Below are 19,121 nucleotides of genomic sequence, written 5' to 3' on the forward strand. Positions count from 1 at the left end.
TATCAACGGTTGGTTAGTACATGATTATTTTTTGATATAATGTAAACAAGAGAAGTTGAAGTATTTTAATCTTGAGTATTTTTTTCGTAAAGTATTTCAAGCGATATAAACAACAACAATCCCTTGCACCAAAAAAAGAGCAACAACAATCCCTAGATTACAAGTCTCAAATTCTTCTACTTTCAACTCGAATTCTTTCTTTCTACACTTTCATCTGTATATGTATCAAATGTAACTTTGCTGAAACTATTAAGGTATTAACAAGACCTTAGTTTTGATGATTCCGTCATGCCCTCTGTGGCTCCATACCAGCAGGGAATACCCTAATAGTTAATACACTGTAAAATCCCTTGTGCTTTCATCACCGCAACAACTGATCCTTGCGTTGCAATCTTTGTAAATGTCTTGTGTTGATTCTCCTCTTCTGCCAGGATTTTCTTAATAGACCTTTCTCTGCTTTTAGCATACATGTTGCCTACGATCACTACAGCGTTCTCACAAGTCACCATGCAACTTGTTTTCCTCAAGATACTTAACAGATCATAGATAACCCCTAGATTAGCCACTTCCTGGATAACGCGTTCGTGTGGAGAAATCAATGCCAAGGCAGCTAAGGATTCAAACAAATTTCTTCTTGCTTTGATATTTTTGATTGCAGCAGGAGCCAACCCCAACGAGATCGCCTTTTTCCAGTTCTCCCTTTCATCACAACAGAGGTCTATAACAGCGCAAAGAGCATCATGAGTAGCTGATAAGTCATCCAACTCCCCGATTAGATCTATCAGAGCCTTGAGTGCTACCGAGTTCCCTATGATGATCTTGTTAGAATCAATGTCTGAAAGTGACGCTAAAGTCAATGTAGCGTTTCTTCTTGTCACAACTGACCCCTGCTTCATAGACTTTGCAAGCAGTGGGATCACTTGATGGTTTTCAGCAAGTACTGTTTTATTCTTCTCGAAAGTCGACATGTTGAACAACGCTGTGACGATATTCTCTTGAAGCTCGGGATTCGAGTCTACCTCATCGCCCAAAACAGAGAGCGGAGTGAGTAACCTGGTGATCGAATCAGGGAGTTCCTTGATAAAGAAGTCACGGACATTGACAAATTTTTCGGTCTGGAGGGCTAGCTCTTTTGCAGCTTCTGTCTGATCTGCAACCGAGGAGGAAGGAGAGGAAATCCGCTGAAGCAACGATTCGATGCCATCAGTGAACAGCTCCGTTACATAGTCAATATCAGATGGTTTTGGGGCTGGCCGATCATATTTGTTAGCAAGACACCATCGCGTAATCAACTCATTGATCAAATGGTTGGGTGTCAAACAAACTCGATAAAGGACTTGTTTGGCTGTGGGACATGTAAGGTCATGGTTCAGCCACTCTGTGATATATCTCTTTTCATACGTCTGAAAACAACAAGTAAAGAGCAAAATCAGCACGAACACCATATCTCTGTGTATACGCATATATGTGTCTTTATCTATATGAATCATGATACTGGGCATTTCATATTCATAAGTATCGAAATCAAAACACAAGCATGGAAATTAAAACATGAGAACTAAAATCGAGAAAGAATCACAAGAAATCGAACCTGCCCAGAAAATATGATCACAGGATCGATCATGATCGTCTTCGAGAGTGTACACTTGAACTCTTTCGGAACTTCAACCGAAGAACTATCAGATTCCCGCTTCCGCTTCTTCGATTCTACTATCTTCAGTCGATTCAGGATTCTAATCGCCTCATCAATCGATTTCACGGTCTCAACGCGATCTTTAACTCCTCCGTCGTTTAAATTCTCCGTCAGTACCTTCTTCAACTCCCGCCTCAGTGTCAGAGTATCGGCGTTTGTTTCCGTCGCGTCCGCCGTCGAATCCGCCATTTTCAGCCCGGAGATTTCTCGATAAACGTAGAGAAATAAAAGCAAAGAACACTAGAAACTTCGAGAATCAGAGAAGCCAAGAAATAACTGTTATGTAAATCAGTTATTCTTCTTCCTCTGCTTCTTTTTATTTCTGTGATTTAATTCATTTTTGTTTCAATTATGTATGCCACTTGTGTATATAGGATGACACGTCATACTCGCTTTTGGGAATTAAATTCTTTTGTTTAGCTGACAGATCACTTTGATTGGTCAAGGAAATTCAGATTCATCAATAGTATAATTCTAAATTCCATCCATGCTTATCGTATGATCATGTTTAGGCCTACTATACCCTCTTTATATATATATACTAGATAAGGCCCGCCTAAATAGGCGGGTGTACCCAAAATTTTTAAATACTCGAACGGGTCTAAATTTCAAAACCTAAAAAACTCGAACCCGAACCGGAATAGGTATCCAAACATATCTCAAATATAAGTATATATTAGTTATATTTATACTTATATATAGAAAATATTAGGATGTTTTGGATATTTTAGTTATTTTGTGTATTTTTATATATATTTAAGCAAAACCACTCGTGTTGTTTTGGGAATTTTTGAAATTTTCAAGTAATTTAATAGATTTGCACACAAAATTTAATATTTCAATATATAAATAAATTTGAACCCGAACCCGACCTAAAATCTTAAATTACCTCAACGGGTTCTAAACTTCTAAACCCAAAAACCCGACCCGAAATACCCGATCCGAATACCCAAACGCCTAAGGCTAATAATTAATTAAAAAAAGAAAAATCCACAAAAATATTTAGAAACCAAACATTGTTGAAAATATATCTTATTATATAAAGTATGGTTTTCAAAGTTCCTAATTCATAGGATTGTGCCATGTGTCAAGTCAAACGATCAGGTGTTTACATGTGTCATTCAAAATTTAACTTTTTTATTCTCTAAAAAAATTGAAAATCTTAAAAAGTAAACAAATTTACATATACTAATTTATATGTCTATCTTATTATATAAAGTATGGTTTTCAAAGTTGCTAATTCATAGGATTGTGCCACGTGTCAAGTCAAACGATCAGGTGTTTACATGTGTCATTCAAAATTTAACTTTTTTATTCTCTAAAAAAATAAAAAATCTTAAAAAGTAAACAAATTTACATATACTAATTTATATGTCTATATATTTATAAACAATTAACATTTATTCAACAAAAGGAAAATTAACAAATTTGTCTTTAACTCATGTAATCATAAGTGAAAAATAAAACATTTTGAGAAAAATAGCTTAGCTTATAGGATTTAACTTTTCAATTATTTTCATTTATTAATTTTAACTCATTTAATATTAATTTGCATGATGTAAATAAAAAAGTTAAAGTTAAAGATTTTTTATTTTTTTAGAGAATAAAAAAATTAAATTTTGAATGACACATGTAAACACCTGATCGTTTGACTTGGCACGTGGCACAATCTTATGAATTAGCAACTTTGAAAACCATACTTTATATAATAAGATATATATATATTTTTAAGTGGTTTTAAAATCTGGAGTTTTTTTTTACATATGTTTGAAGTCAATAACAATAAGGTGCCTAACCTACACGGATAATACAAAGAAATTATCTATAAGCTATATCTTACAAGAACCTAAATTTCTACATTACCAAAGATTTCATTCTAATTTCAGAAATGTTGAACTATATGCACTAGAACAGTTGCAGTGCCCTGAGATGGGTCCAAAGGGGTGTCAGATGATATAACTTAACAATTGTAATGAGCAGGGTTTGATGATGAAACTGCATCTGGCTCATCATTATCATGCAACTCTTCACTGATCTTTATTTATCCAACCAGATGAAATCATTCTCTTTCTTGCTGGAGATTGATCCTGATAAATTCAGAAAAGGCAGCTTGCAGTGACGTGTGATACAATCTTGATCGAGGAACCAAACTTCCACAATAACTGAGACAGAGTTCCTCGATATTTATGGCTTTTGAAAGATCAGGAATCTCTTTTAGATTCTCAGACTTACTTAAATCCATCTGCTTTAGACTTCTAAGAGGCTAAAGAAAAACAATCAGATAATAATCTTTTGCAAATTGAGAAAGGAGAAACAATCAGATTTTTTACATATGTTTGAAGTTTTTTTTTTTTTTTTTTTTTGGCAGCCATTATAAAAAACAAAACAATTTAAATACAACTTTTATCAAAAAAACTAGAACAGAAGCAAATCAAGATGAGCTTGTAAGTAGTGCTTGGTTGATCCATATCGAGAAACTGAGTTTTATGCAGTCTGAAATACGCTTAAGATTGCTAGTTGCTATCACTGCTCAAATCTAACGACATTCTTGAAACCTGGATAAACCCCAGATTGATTGTGCCGGATGGCATGGAGCTGCTCTTCTTGGAAAAATACATCACACGGAATCAGAAAATCTACTCACATCACACATACACAAGGCGTAACCTCATTCTTTTCCGGCAGATTCTTCTCCTTCAGTTTCATTATATGTCTCCATGTTTCTGTCCAGACAGTCTTCTTCTTCTGTTTATTTTCCTACGGTGAGGGACCTCAAAAAGATGTACACCGCAGCTTTTCACGTTCCAGGATTTAGTGTGGACTATGAAGTCAAACATAAGCTCGCTGAAAGTGGCTTCTTTGGCTTCAGGGAAATCCTCATGTAGAGAGAAAGAATAATCAAATATATACAAGTGATCTGTATATCCACGTAGAACTGGTGAAGGGAGAATAAGGATATTCTGTTTCCCCGTGACGTGACAAGACACAGACATAAACGAATCCTCATCCTCATCCTCAAGATTTATATTGCCTTTTGACAGCAAGATGCAAGCTTTATATCTTAAGCGTGAAGGAAGAGTCTTAGTAGTTATGTTGATCGTTAGGGAGCCTGAAGTATCTTGGTCAGTGAAGTGTGCAGGAACTTCTGCACCAGGTAAGATCGCATATTCGCAAGCTGATGTCTGGATGAGCTTTCTCGCTTCTTGATTCAGGTTGATGCAGTTAGCAAAGTTTAGACAAATCTCTGGGTTTTGAAAAGAGCCGTTTATTCTCTCCAAAGATTCACAGTTATTTGCATCTAGAGATAAAAGGGAACCCGGAAGCTGTGGGAGTGAGACGAGATTTCTGCATCCACTAACGTCAAGCTCACTAAGCCCGGGGAGACAGTTAATGCAATCTGGAATAGTCTCGAAATCATAACTCCAGAAGCGTAATGATATTGCCATCTTGGGTAGACATATCGGTAAAATGTAGTGAACTTGAAAGTCTGATTCTAAAGTCCAATCATGCCGGTCAGAGAACTCAACGAATGCATAAAAAGATGCAGCATCCCCAGAAACACCGTCGGTAAACAGTTCAAGATCTTCAAGATTCTTCAACTTAGAAATGTTTGGAGATATAATATTAAGCCTCTTGCATCCTACCATAGTTAGAGTACGCAGAAGTAAGAGATTCTCAATCCATGAAGGAACTTCCTCTATCTCTGTCTTGCTCAAGTCCAACTCTACGATGCTGACAGGAACATTTGGGAACTCCTTGAGGTTTCTACACTCTGACATATCCAATCTGTAAAGACAAGACCAAGAGCATATCGAAGATGGCACGTTCTCTATTGCAGTATTTCTCAGATCGAGTTCTTTAACGTTTGTTGAAATTTCTGGAAACATTTTCAACTGTGTACAATCCTCAAGGTTGATGTAGGTTGGAAACGCCTGTAGATCTTCGCATTCGCTCATGCTCAAGACCGGCAATTTAGGTGTCTTGATAGAGTTGGGGAGAGTCACCAGTTTATAACAACGCATGAGTTCCAATACCTTGAGATTAGTTAACTTACCAATAGATTTGGGGAGTTCCTCGAAACTTTCGCAATGGAAAAGATCCAACACTTGGAGATTCGTGGCATCTCCGATAGAGGAAGGTAGCTTTTTCAAAAGAGAGCAACAGGCAAGTTTCAATCTCTTAAGATTAGTGGCTTTTCCAATAGAGTCGGTGAGCTCTAACAAACCTGAGCAGCTAGAGAGATCTAGTTCCTCGAGATTAGTAGCATTTGAAAGATCTGGAATCTCTTTCAGATCCTTAGAGTGACTCAAATCCATCCGCTTGAGACTTTTTAGCGGCTGTACAAATAAAGGGAACACTCAAGAGTCAAGACAGGTTTATATATCTATTCAAACACTCAAGAGTTAAGAGTTAAGACAGGTTTATCAAAACAAAAGAATCATGATATTTTACCAGGATTTTTTCCCATAGTTTCTCAAAGTTGTTCCCCCGCATGACAAGCTCAACAAGAAAATTTGCGGAGAATTTAGAGGGCCACAATCTCAACGGACAATAGTTCCAATGCAATACTCTGAGCTTACCGGGTAGACAATTCAGGCCTCGTGGTAAACTCAACTTATCCCCAAAACCCTCATTAACAAATAAAAATTGGAGATTAGTCATCCCATCAAATACCAGTTCATCAATAACTATTTTTTCCTCTATCTCCGGGACGTTGAGACGTATGCCTAGAATAGACTTAGTGCCCTAAGCAAGAAAAATAATGGGTTAGTCAATTGACAAACGATATTTAGAAACGCAGTCAGCTATAAAGAGATAACTATGAATATATTTACCGCGGTATTGTAGGTGAAAACATCAGAAATGTCGTTAACATCTACTAAAAACTGACGTTCTCTAGGCTCTTGACTAGATTGGTTACGAACAATTTCGACACCCAGTTGTTGCAGCAAAGAATGCATATTTAGGAAACCCATATCGATAGATATGAGTGATTTCTGTCTTAGAACATCAAGCCCATGGTCGACATCCAAATCACTCTTACCAAGCCACTGTTTCACATGACCGACTTCATAACCACGAAACAAACATGCTATGTGCAGAAAGAGAGCTTGATCTTTACGGCTTAAGGCATCGTAGCTATATCTTAGAGTTTTCTCAATGTCACCGTCAAGGCAAGTCTTTAACCGTGGTAGTGCATTTTTCCACTCCTCCAGGGACATTCCTTTCAGATAAGATCCCAAAACTTTCAGACCAAGAGGAAGTTCACCCGCAAGTTGTGTAACTTCGCAAGCAAGGTACTGAAAATCATCATGTGGGAAGTTTTGACCAAAAGCAGAAAGACAGAAGATCTGTAGAGCATCATCCTTACGTGGAAGTCCCACCTCGTAGATATAGTCGATATTATGTGCCTTCAAAAGTTTTCGATCTTGTGTTGTGATGATAATCCTACTCCCATAGCCGAACCACCCAGTTTCTTTCGCCATTGCATCTAGTTGCTCTAAATGATCCACGTCATCAAGAATGACAAGAACTTTTCGGTCTTTGAGCCAATTCGGCGCCGCATTTAGATTATGAATTACGATATCTTTTTGGTTTAATATTTCAGACAAAAAGTTCGTTTGTAAGACAATCTTCCTTCGGTCATCATTCATGAACGCAGTTGGCGGTTTCAGACCACTCTCACCGTAGCAACGTCTCGGGTAGGTTAGTCTGATATCGTCTATAAACGCAGTCAACTGAAAATTTTCAGAGATTTGATCACGTAAAGCTCTTGCAATGGTGGTCTTCCCAATCCCAGGAGGACCCACTATCCCTATCATTCTCACATCACCAGACTCTAGGCATAACAAGGATTTCATCTTTCTCATATGACGTCCGATTCCAACATAGCCATCAAAATCTCTCGACATCGTATAGTTCAACTCGTCCAATACATCTTCTGCAATTTTGTCAATCAAGTCTGACTCTTTGCTCCTGAGAATTAAGAGAGAGAGAGATCAAAGAAGTCACAAACACACGCATAACGGTCAAGGAGATGATAAAACTGATTAGCTAATTGATACAAACCATATGCGATAAACCTCTCCGACTATATTCGAGACGTCTATCAACGCTTGCCTCCAACTCTGCTTCACCTCTTCCGTTTTGCCCACACAGGTTGTCTCAAAGGCTATCCCGAAATCTCCGGTCTGCTTTCTCACATCAGATGGATCCACTTCATAGAAAACGGTCATCACAGTTTGACCAAACTCTTCCCTGCACTTCATAATATTCACCAATTCGTTGAGGCACCAGGTCGACGAAGCGTAATTCTTTGAGAGCAAGACAATCGCAATCTTTGATACTATAATTGCATCAGAGAGTACAGGACCGATCGAGCTACCTCTCTTCATCTTAGTATCAACGAATGGAAAAATTCCTTTGCGTTCGAACTCCTTCTGAATATGACTCAGAAAACCTTTGCGTACGTCTTCCCCGCGGAAGCTCAGGAACACGTGGTGTGTCCAGGTTCGGGTTGGAGTAGATGAAAGAGACGACGAGGCTCGATTAGGTTGCATTTCTTGTTGAGAATTTGAGTTTTCTTTGAAAAAAGTTTGAAGAAACCAATCGCAACAGAAGCCTAAAATGAGGAATTCATTAGAGAGAAGAATAAGCAAATAGACAAAACTTTCACGCCAACGTCCGATTCTTTTAACTATTCTTCATTGAAAAATTCAGCGCTGGAAATTCTATGAGAAGATTCAAACACCCTAGATGATGCTAAACATGACTCTTTTAAGAGCATTTTAATAATATTTACTCATTCTACCTTGTGGGTAACCAAATATTGTACAAGTACGCCACTAACTTTAAGAGCATTTTACTCTTGGACACATTATATTTATGATTACTAAGGCAATGAGACAGTACTTTCCTATAGGCCGCCGAGGTGTAATTTGGCTAGCAAAGATTCAAGTTTTGACATTTCAAAAGGAAAATATTCAAATTATAACACATAGTTACCGAAAACAAATGCATCGGTTAATAAATAGGTACCATGAATTACAACTAAAAAAAAAAAAAAAAAAAAAAAAAAAAAATAGGTACCATGAATTACAACTACTTAAAACAAACATTTTTACTCCACACAGATCAAACGAACTAAACACAAGAGCTACCCGAATGCAAGATATGTTTAAGGGAAGCAGACCTGGAAACTGGTTTGCCTAAGTTTGATTTGTCCAGAAGAAAGATCTTAACCCACATCATGGAGCCGAGGCAACAAGTTCTATGTACAGTGTACACAAGAGCAAAGACAACTATACTAACAATCTAACATTACACATATAAACACTCAAATTGTTCAAAAGATGTTAAACCAGGGTAAAAACCTCAACTCAAAATCAATGAATTAACTATTATTTACAGGTCTAAAAACTCGCCTTGTTACTTGTTAGAAGTTATTTGATCAAGTATAGCTCAGTCACAACAAGCCACATCATTCACATAGACTAAACAACAAGCTCAAACTTGTTGACACAAATGCAGATTATATGCAGTAATTGACATAACAAATGATCAAAACTATGCAAATGTCATACATCTCGGGACAAGAAATAAGGAGTAAGAAGACAAGACATTAGATTTAAAATAAGAACTTGATAGTATAGTTGTCTTTGCTTGGATCAAATTCAGAATTTCTTTTTACAAAAAAAAAAAACATTTTTATTTTCTTAAGTGGTTTTATCTGGACCATTTCTTTACATATGTTTGAAGTCAACAATAATAACGTGCCCAACGTACACGGATATACAAACAATTGTCTATAAGCTATATCTTACAAGAACCTACATTTCAACAATAATAACGTGCCCAACGTACACGGATTTCATTCTCAGTTTCAGAGATGTTGAACTATATGGTCTGGAACACTTGCAGTGCCCAAAGATGGGTCCACAGGGGAAAAGTCAAATGATGTCACTTACAATTGTAATGAGCAGGGTTTGAAGATGAAACTCCATCTGACTCATCATTATCATGCAATTCTTCACTGATATTTATTTATCGAACCAGATGAAATCATTCTCTATCTTGCTGGAGATTGATCCTGATGAATTCAGAAAAGGCAGCTTGCAGTGACGTGTAATACAATCTGGAATAGTGTCAATATAGTTGTTCTTGAAATAAAATGGTCGAGGAAGATCAGGGTTTTGAATGTTTCTCATCTCCATCACCAGATTATGACAGAACCGAGAGCTCTCGAATATCTCTACAGGAAAGCTCACAATATTCTTGCACCCCAAAAAATCTAGTGTTTTGATATGTTCCAGCGTAGAGATCCCAGAAGAGATGCTTCTTAGCTTCATGCAGCTGTTCATCAATAGTTTATTGAGCTTTGAGAGTTTATCGATCCACAAAGGAACTTCTTCGATCTCTGTCCTGCTCAAATCCAACCATTCTATAGTTTTTGGAAGACATGGAAACGTCTTGAGGTTCTTGCAGCCTGACATGTCCAATGCTGCCAGACATGGCCAAGACGCGACTGTTGTGGGAATTTCTTCTATTGCAGTTTCTGACAGAGAGAGAAATCCAATCTTCGAAGAAATTTCTGGAAAACTCTCCAATCGTGAGCATCCATCAAGATTGAGGATGCTAAGGGACTCTAAGTCCATATTGCAGGGGATAATCTCTAGCTTTGAGCAATACTTCATGTCAAGAACAACCAATTTGTTGAGGTTCTTGATCGAGGAAGGTAACATCACCAAACTTCCACAATAACTGAGACAGAGTTCCTCGATATTTACCGCTTTCGAAAGATCAGGAATCTCTTTTAGATTCTCAGACTTACTTAAATCCATCTGCTTTAGACTTCTAAGAGGCTAAAAGAACCCACATGAAACAAAGAAAGAAAAACAATCAGATAATAATCTTATGCAATTTGAGAAAGGTGAGCTATTAAAATTAGCTTACTTGTGTTCCTTCCCACAGCTTCTCAAGCTGGCTCTCCCTTATGTTTATCACAACAAGAAACTGTGGACAAAAACTCAGAGGCATTGATGTCATGGGGAATGCATCCCAATGCAGCAGCCTAAGTTTACGGGGTAAATAATCCAAGCCTCGAGGTAAATGAAGCTCAGGTTGATCTTTACTCGAAGAGGACTTGTAGAATCTTAGAAACAACAGATTATGCATCCCACCAAAAGCTCTTTCATTCAGAAACAACTCATTGATCTTAGATATGTCCAAAGATATGCCCAAAACAGCTCCAGTACCCTGAAGCACAAAAATACCAATTGCAAGTATTGTTTATGTGCAAGTGTAGTGAACTTACAAATGAAAGTAACGTAGCAAAACATTTGACTTACAGTGTTATCAGCAAGTACATCATAAATCTCTGAAGCATCCATCAAGAATTGACGTTTGCCAGGCTCGGCAATAGATTGTTCGCAAACAATTTCTCGACCCAATTGTTCTAGCAAATTGTGCATCGTAATAGTACGATTGCATCTCGATATGTGTATGAGAGACCTACTGGTAAGGACTTGAAGCCCAAATGTGACATCCAAGCCAGAACTTGCAAGTATTTGCTTCACATAATCAACGTTCTCACCATTGAATAAACAAGCAATATGAAGGAATATGACCTTATCCTTGTCATGTATACCATCATAACCGACTCGTAAAACATTTCTAATATCCTCATTAAGACTGGTTCTGAGTCGAGGCAATGCTGATTTTTGCTCATCTTTGCTCATCCCTCGCAGAGAGGACCCCAAAACCTTTAGAGCTAGGGGAAGATAGCCAGCAAGCTTTGTTATTTCAGTAGCAAGCTCGATACAACCATCTGGTGCAGAACTCTCTCCAAATGCATATTGGCAGAAAATCTGAAGAGAATCACTTCTAGATGGAAAACCCAACTCATATATGCAAGTGATCCCATGCGCTCTCAATAGCTGTTTGTTTTCCGTGGTCACAATGATCCTACTTCCAGAACCAAACCACTGAGATTGTTTCACTAAGGCATCAAGTTGTTCTAGTTTATCAACATCATCAAGAACAACAAGAACTTTCAGATCCTGCAATCTTTCTTTTACCAAACCTAAATCATGTATCTTCATATGCTTATGATCAATAACTTCAGACAGAAACTGTTCTTGCAAACGCAACTGGAAGCCATAGGCATCGAGCTCCGAGGTCCTAGAACTTCCCTTAACATTCTCCATAAAAATAGTGTGTTGGAAGTTTTCAGATAGCCGGTTGAATAAAGCTCTGGCAATTGTTGTCTTGCCAATACCTGCAGGACCCCAAATCCCCACCATTTTCACTTCAGTTGATTCCAGACATAACAAAGAATCCAGCTCTCTCATATGATTGTCGATTCCAACCAGATTGTAGGAATCTCGTGATAATGTAGAATTCAATTCATATGAAATGCTCATAGCAATCTTGTCAATCAGATCTGCTTCATTGTCCCTATCAATAAGAAAAGATTACTCCCACCAAATCATCAAAGAAACTTATAGCAGAGGCACATCAATAACTAATAACGGAATCAGAACAACTAACCAGTTTTGAGAAGACTCGCCGGCTATATTAGCTATATAGACCAATGCTTCTCTCCATTTCTGCTTCACTTCCTCATCTGGTTGTCTTTCACATGCTTCCTCAAACGCCTTTCCAAATTCTCCCGTTCGTTTCCTCACATCAGATGGATCCACCTCGTAGAAAACCGGCATGATCATCTGGCTTACTTTCTTTATCTCCACCAACTCATTCAAACACCAGCTTGAAGATGCATAGGTCCGCGACAACACTACAACCGCAATCCTAGATTCTCTGATAGCTCGTACAAGCTCAGAACTGATCATTTGGCTTCTCTTGATATCATTATCTATGAAAGTACGGATTCCCTTACGCCGGAACTCCTTGAGAAGGTGGCTGAGAAAGGTTCTGCGGACATCTTTGCCGCTGAAGCTTGGAAACACATGGTGTCTCCAATTGCAAGACTGCAATGACAAAGATGAAGATTCTTCCATGAGAGAAGCTGAAAAGTAAGTATAGCTTATAATCCTTCTTTGTTTTTTTGTAAAGTTAAGTTACCACACAGCTTGAGAGATGATGATACATATCTGGACTTTTGATTGGCTTGTCCTCTTCGGATTTGGGTCAACACTTGAGAATCGCTTTGCGCGTCCAGAAGGTTGACTTTTTGCCTTATGTTTGCTTCTACCGACACGAGTTTTAGTTTTAGTAGTGGAATCACAACAGCATTTTAGAAATGAAATCCAACAAAAGAGATTAGTTTGAATCAAAGTCTAATCAGATATCTGATCACTAGTTTATAGCTAAGCCACATCAAGTAACAGCTTCTCATAAACTTAACAAACCTAATATTTAGCAGCAGAACAATGAGTGAATCAAGCTATTGATAGAACAAAGCAAATGTCATCATACATCATGGGACAAGAACGAAAGAGTGAAAAACACAAGATATTGAAATAAAGATAACAACTGTAAGATAGCAAACGAGTAGACATAACAAAACATAAGTTTCTAGGAGAATCACCATTATCCAATAAAGCTGAAAAATATAAATCTAAAGAGTCTCACAAGTCCATACTCCAAAAAAAACTTACGATAACTCGAAATTGAAAAACAAAACAAACCAGCTTTTTAACGGCAACTCTTCTGGTAACAAGCACGAGCACCACGACCAACAAACTCTTAAGAAGCTTATGCTGCCACATGATGATTGTGGATTCTCGATTTGATCCTCTGTGAGGCCCAGCTTCACAGCTTTTCTCTCGATCTCATCTCGACCACAGACACAGTTCTTGCAAGCTTTTTTGGGGGTCTCACAACCGCTGGCTGCAAAAAATGCAAGACATCTTAAACACAAGGGATGTACAATGATAAGAAAGATCATGTGGCTGTCTTTAATTACCAGCAGGAACTTGAGGCTTCTTCAAGTCATCCTCCGTTAGCAGAGAATCTTCATCAATAAGATCCAAGTCATCATCTAGATTATCCTTTAAGAGAAATTTTGCAGGCTTTTTGAGAGCAAATGATGAACCAATCTTCCAAGAATTTTTTTTGCCTTAATCTGCATTTGACAACATGTTTCTCTGTTATATGGATGAGCTATAGTGAGAGCATATATGCAAGTTTGGCATATAAGTAGAATGCAGATCTTTCATCCTTCATGTTAAAGGCCTCATACTAGAAGCAAGACAAGACGTGTAAAACTGCTCACCCCAAAGGATAAAATGAAAGTAGACAGCTTAATTGATTTCAAATCAAGACACTTCAAGCTGTGGCAGCAATTGCAGTTCTCTACCTTCACTACAAGCTGTTGTAGTCGAGGGAGACATACGTTACAGTGTGGTAGCGCCTTAAATCATTACGGAACAAGAACACCAAAATTGGAGAAGTGTAAGCCTTCTCAGGTATGGATATTGTGCATCAAGTTAGAGCCCCACTTGATTGCTGCATCAAGAACACCATCTTGATCCCACTGACTTCGACAATAATTTAGACACAATTAGTCTGCGATGATTATATAGACTGAAGAAGAATCAATTAGATTCCATCTTTGGTGGAATTTGAAATTGATTAGCCAAAACTAAAGTGTATGCAAAAACAAGAAGAAACGTATAACAACAGCATCACTTATTTTTAAGGAAGCACAATGAATCCGTCCAGTGATCAAAGTTGAAAGGTAGAGCTAGGCTCTGACATATATAGCACGTACAAAGAAACCACAGAAGAGATACTGCATAAATATAGCACACGGAGACAAAAAAACAGAAGAGGCTCTGACATGTATTACCTTTACCATCGAAGATTTTGTTTTCACAAAATATAAGTTAGTATTTTACTTTCCATTTCTTATAAAATAGTTTCTAGCTTCATATATTACCTTTCATATATGCACCAGAGAGGTTTATACAGATGTCACTATTTTTTTTGCTCATCCTCGTTATTGCCAGATTCTTCTCCATCTGGCTGTCTGCACAACCTCTGCTACTACATCTGAAGCTCTTGTCAATCGTCTCCATGAGCATGAGGGAGCTCCAAGAGTCGAAGACCACACTCTTTTATCGCCCAAAAGTAATCGTGAACCTTGAAGTCAAAGACAAGCTCGCTTTCTGCTTCAGGACTGTTGCACTCGCCTAGGGAGAAAGAAGCTTCAAATATATACACATGCTCTGTATACCTATGCGGAGTTGGTAGAAGGTGCACACTAGATCCATACTGAATAGTGAGGCCATTCTGTTTGCCTTCGACACGACAAGATAACCTCATGGTCTCCTGTTTGGTATAATCATCGCTATGAGGGTAACTATCATAATCACCATAGACTATGACCTCCTCGTCATAGTCATCATCATCGTCATCATCGTAATCGTAATTGATTTCATCGTCATTGAACAGCACTAGAGAAGCCTTAAATATCAAATATAGAGGAAGATGCCTCTCTTTCAAATGAATTGTTACGGAATCTCCAATAGCTCGATGAATGAAGTATGCAGGAACTTCTCCAGAAGGTAACAGAGCATGTTTGCAAACCGATTTCTGGATGAGTTCTCTTGCTTCTTGATTCAAGTTGTTGCAGTTTAAAAAATTCAGACGGATATCTGGATTGTGAAAGGAGCCATCTATTGTCTCAAGTGACACACAATTTTCTGCATCTAGAGATGAGAGGCAGTCTGAAAGTTGCGGCAGCGATACAAGCTTATGGCATCTATAGAACGAAAGCTGATGTAGTTGAGAAAGATTTTTGATGCAATCTGGAATAGTCTTGAATTCATTACTGATGAAGTGTAGGGACACTGGGGAAGTATAAACCAACTCTGGCAGACAAATTTGTAACATATCCGACTGTAAAGTCCATTGGTTTGGGAAGTTAGAGTACCACCTGATGTTTACTATCGAATCACCAGAGACATCCTCATCACCACGAGTAATTTGCAGACAATGAACACCTTCCATCTTGGAAATTCTTGATAATGAGATGTTGTCCAGCTTCTTGCATCTGATCATAACGAAGTGTCGAAGCTGAGAGAGATTCTCGACCCACGGAGGAATGTCTTCTATTTCTGTCTCACTCAAGTTTAGCACTGAAATTCCATCAGGAACAGGTGGAAACATCTTCAGGTTTTTGCACCGCGACATATCTAATTTATCGAGACGAGACCACAACCTGATCGATGAAGGCACTTCTTCTATCGCTGTACCACTCAGATTGAGTTCTTGGATGTTTGTGGAGATCTCTGGAAAAGTTTTCAACCGTGAGCTTCCGTTCAAAAGAAGTTTAGACAGAGATCTCATATTGCTGTCGCCAGGAAGAGCACAGGGGAGCTCCACCAAATTTGAGCAAGCACTAAGATTCAATTCTTCGAGACTAGTGGCATTACAAATACAGGAAGAGAGCTTCACCAGACTTGCGCAACCACCGAGATCCAATTCCTTGAGATTAGTGGTGCCTCTAATAGAGGAAGGAATTTCCAACAGACTAGTGCAAAAAGAGAGAAGCAATGACTCGAGGTTAGTGGCATTTGAGAGATCTGGAATCTCTTTCAGGTTCCTGGCGTCACCCAGCTCCATCCTTTTGAGATTTTTAAGTGGCTGTACAACAAAAAGGCACATTTTGTGCGTTTATATCAATGTTTAGACACATAAAAACAGTTTGTTTCAATACAATTATAAAATTTTACCTGAATTCCTTCCCACAGTTTTTCAAATTTGTTCGCCCGCATGATAAGCTCAACGAGAAACTTTGCAGAGAACTTAGAGGGCCAAATGCTCAACGGACAATAGTCCCAACGCAATAACCTGATTTTACGGGGTAGACAATTCAGGCCTAGTGGTAAGTTCAACTTATCCCTCAAACACTCGTCCAATATTAAAAACTGGAGATTAGTCATCCTATCAAACACCGTTTCTTCTATAACTAATACATCCTCGATCTTAGAGACATGAAGCATTATGCCTAGAATAGTCCCAGTGCCCTAAGGTATGTCCAAAGCAAGAAAATATCAAGAGTTATTAATTATGATTTAGTTAATAGACAAACAATATTAGAAAGGAAAGAGACAACTGTAAATATACTTACTGTATTGTCGGTGATAACATCAGAAATCTCATTAACGTCAACTAAAAACTGACGTTTTTCAGGCTCTCCAATAGATTGTTTACGGACAATGTCAACACCTAGTTGTTGAAGCAAAGAATGCATCCGTACGAGTCCCATATCTGTAGATATGAGAGACTTATTGCTCAAGACTTCAAAGCCATGGTTAACGTCCAAACTGCTGTTAGCAAGCCACTGTTTCACATGATTAACTTGACAGCCGTTGAACAAACATGCTATATGGAGAAAAAGAGATTTATCTTTATCGCTCAAGACATTGTAGGCAAATCTTAGAGTTTTCTCAATTTCACCGTCAAGGCTAGTCCTTAACCGTGGTAGTGCGTTTTTCCACTCCTCCAAGGACATTCCTCGCAAATAAGATCCCAAAACTCTTAGACCTAGAGGAAGTTCACCTGCAAGTGCAGTAAACTCCCGAGCAAGTTTCTTAAAACCATCATATGGGAACTTTTGACCAAAAGCATACAGACAGAAGATCTGGAGAGCTTCATCTGTAGCAGGGAGGTCCACCTTGTAAACATGGTTGATCTCATGCGCTCTCAAAAGCCTTTGATCTTGTGTTGTGATGATAATCCTACTTCCATAGCCGAACCACTGAGTTTCTTTCGCCAATGCAGTTAGCTGCTCTAATTGATCGACGCCATCAAGAATGACAAGAACTTTGTGGTCCCTGAGCCTCTCCTGAACTGCACCTAAATGACGAACCTGGATATCCTTCTGGTTGAATAACTCAGACAAAAGCCGTCTTTGTAAATTCAACTTCCTTTGCCGGTCTCCAGTCATGATCTCAACTGGAAAATCCAAATTACCCTCATCGTGCCAGCCTTTCCAGTAGCTTAGTCTGATGTTCTCTATAAAGGCAGAAAACTGGAACTTTTCAGAGATTTGATCATATAAAACTCGTGCAATGGTGGTCTTGCCAATCCCAGGAGGACCCAATATCCCTATCATCCTCACATCACTAGACTCTAGGCATAACAAGGAATTGATTCTTGTGATATGAGGACGGATTCCAACATAGTCATCAAAATCCCTCGACGGCGTATAGCTCAAGACGTCTGATACATCTTTTGCAACTTTCACAATCATGTCCGCTTCTTTATCCCTGAGAATCAAAAGAGAGGTTAAGGAACTCGTAAAAACAGGAAAAATATGAAATGCGAGACGAACCATTTGCGAGAATCTTGTCCGAGTATGTTTGCGACGTCCATCAAAGCTCGACTCCATCTCTGCTTCACCTCTTGTGTTTTGCCAACACAGGTTTTCTTAAAGGCTTTACCGAAATCTCCGGTCTGTTTTCTCACATCAGATGGATCCACTTGATAGAAAACAGTCATCACCGTTTGACCAATCTCTTCCCTGCAATTCATAATCTCCACCAATTCGTTGAGGCACCAGCTAGACGAAGCGTAGTTCTTTGAGAGCAAGACAATTGCTATCTTTGATTCTCTAATGGCCTGAAACAGCCCCGGACCGATCGATTCGCCTCTCTTCATTTCGTCATCAATAAAGGGAACGATTCCTTTGCTTTTGAACTCCTTCTGGATATGACTAAGAAACCCTTTCCGTACGTCTTCCCCGCGGAAGCTCGGAAAGACTTGGTGTGTCCAGGTTCGAGATATAGGAGACGAAAGAGATGGAGGAGATGAAAGGGACGACGAAGAAGAAGAAGACTCGATTGATGATCTGCATATCTTCAGCTGCAAATTCTTGTGCTTTTTGTAAACCCAATACCAAATTACACAAACAAGTGTGAAGAAACCAATCACCTCTGCAATAGCCATTGAACGACTACAGTCTGATGGAGAGACAAAGACTTTACCGATATACGTAAAAGAAAAAATGCTAAGCCAACATAATCATTACTATTTTCGTTGACCAAAACAATAAAATAAAAAAATCAATACTATTCTTTTACTAACTACTATACTAGCTAGTAGCAAGCATCTGCTGCATAGCGATCTCTGAATGCAAAGTGGCAGAAAATCTGGAGTCACTTCTTCGTCCCATGCCCTTTTTCCGTGGTCACAAACTCAGACTGATCCTACTTCTAGAACCAAACCACTGAGATTGTTCCGCTGAGGCATCAAGTTGTTCTTAATTTAACATCATCAAGGACAACAATAGTTTTTAGATCCAACACTTTTTTTCTTTTACCGAACCTAAATCATGTATCTTCTTCATATGTTTACGATCAATAGGGTCAGACAGAAACTCTTCTTTCAAACACAACTTGAAGCCATAGGCCCATATGCATCGAGTTTTGGAAGTTTTGAGAGAAACATGCAGGACTAC

The 19,121-nt window shown here is 38.5% G+C and overlaps 4 protein-coding genes across 4 annotated transcripts; all 4 read right to left on the reverse strand.

The window, feature by feature from the left end:
• Positions 1–29: 29 nt before the first annotated feature.
• AT5G18340 (ARM repeat superfamily protein) lies at positions 30–2,018 on the reverse strand. Its single transcript, NM_121839.3, has 2 exons — positions 1,592–2,018; positions 30–1,403 (listed from the first exon to the last, which is right to left on the reverse strand). Exons 1-2 carry the CDS (start codon positions 1,880–1,882, stop codon positions 324–326), a joined length of 1,371 nt encoding a protein of 456 aa, NP_197335.1. The 5' UTR covers positions 1,883–2,018; the 3' UTR covers positions 30–323.
• A 1,734-nt stretch (positions 2,019–3,752) lies between these two features.
• AT5G18350 (Disease resistance protein (TIR-NBS-LRR class) family) lies at positions 3,753–8,299 on the reverse strand (the record flags this gene model as incomplete). Its single annotated transcript, NM_121840.5, has 6 exons — positions 7,763–8,299; positions 6,529–7,669; positions 6,146–6,439; positions 4,465–6,030; positions 4,338–4,387; positions 3,753–3,948 (listed from the first exon to the last, which is right to left on the reverse strand). Exons 1-6 carry the CDS (start codon positions 8,251–8,253, stop codon positions 3,753–3,755), a joined length of 3,738 nt encoding a protein of 1,245 aa, NP_197336.4. The 5' UTR covers positions 8,254–8,299.
• Positions 8,300–9,451: 1,152 nt separating this feature from the next.
• Positions 9,452–12,761, reverse strand: AT5G18360 (Disease resistance protein (TIR-NBS-LRR class) family). The gene is made up of 4 exons (NM_121841.2): positions 12,242–12,761; positions 11,041–12,148; positions 10,646–10,948; positions 9,452–10,554 (listed from the first exon to the last, which is right to left on the reverse strand). Exons 1-4 carry the CDS (start codon positions 12,709–12,711, stop codon positions 9,733–9,735), a joined length of 2,703 nt encoding a protein of 900 aa, NP_197337.1. The 5' UTR covers positions 12,712–12,761; the 3' UTR covers positions 9,452–9,732.
• Positions 12,762–13,084: 323 nt separating this feature from the next.
• AT5G18370 (disease resistance protein (TIR-NBS-LRR class) family protein) lies at positions 13,085–18,725 on the reverse strand. The gene is made up of 7 exons (NM_001343545.1): positions 17,997–18,725; positions 16,791–17,931; positions 16,393–16,686; positions 14,595–16,303; positions 14,013–14,189; positions 13,620–13,778; positions 13,085–13,543 (listed from the first exon to the last, which is right to left on the reverse strand). Exons 1-4 carry the CDS (start codon positions 18,608–18,610, stop codon positions 14,720–14,722), a joined length of 3,633 nt encoding a protein of 1,210 aa, NP_001318593.1. The 5' UTR covers positions 18,611–18,725; the 3' UTR covers positions 13,085–13,543; positions 13,620–13,778; positions 14,013–14,189; positions 14,595–14,719.
• Positions 18,726–19,121: the final 396 nt, after the last annotated feature.

The sequence above is a fragment of the Arabidopsis thaliana genome, chromosome 5, assembly GCF_000001735.4.
Source record: "Arabidopsis thaliana chromosome 5, partial sequence".
NCBI lineage: Eukaryota > Viridiplantae > Streptophyta > Magnoliopsida > Brassicales > Brassicaceae > Arabidopsis > Arabidopsis thaliana.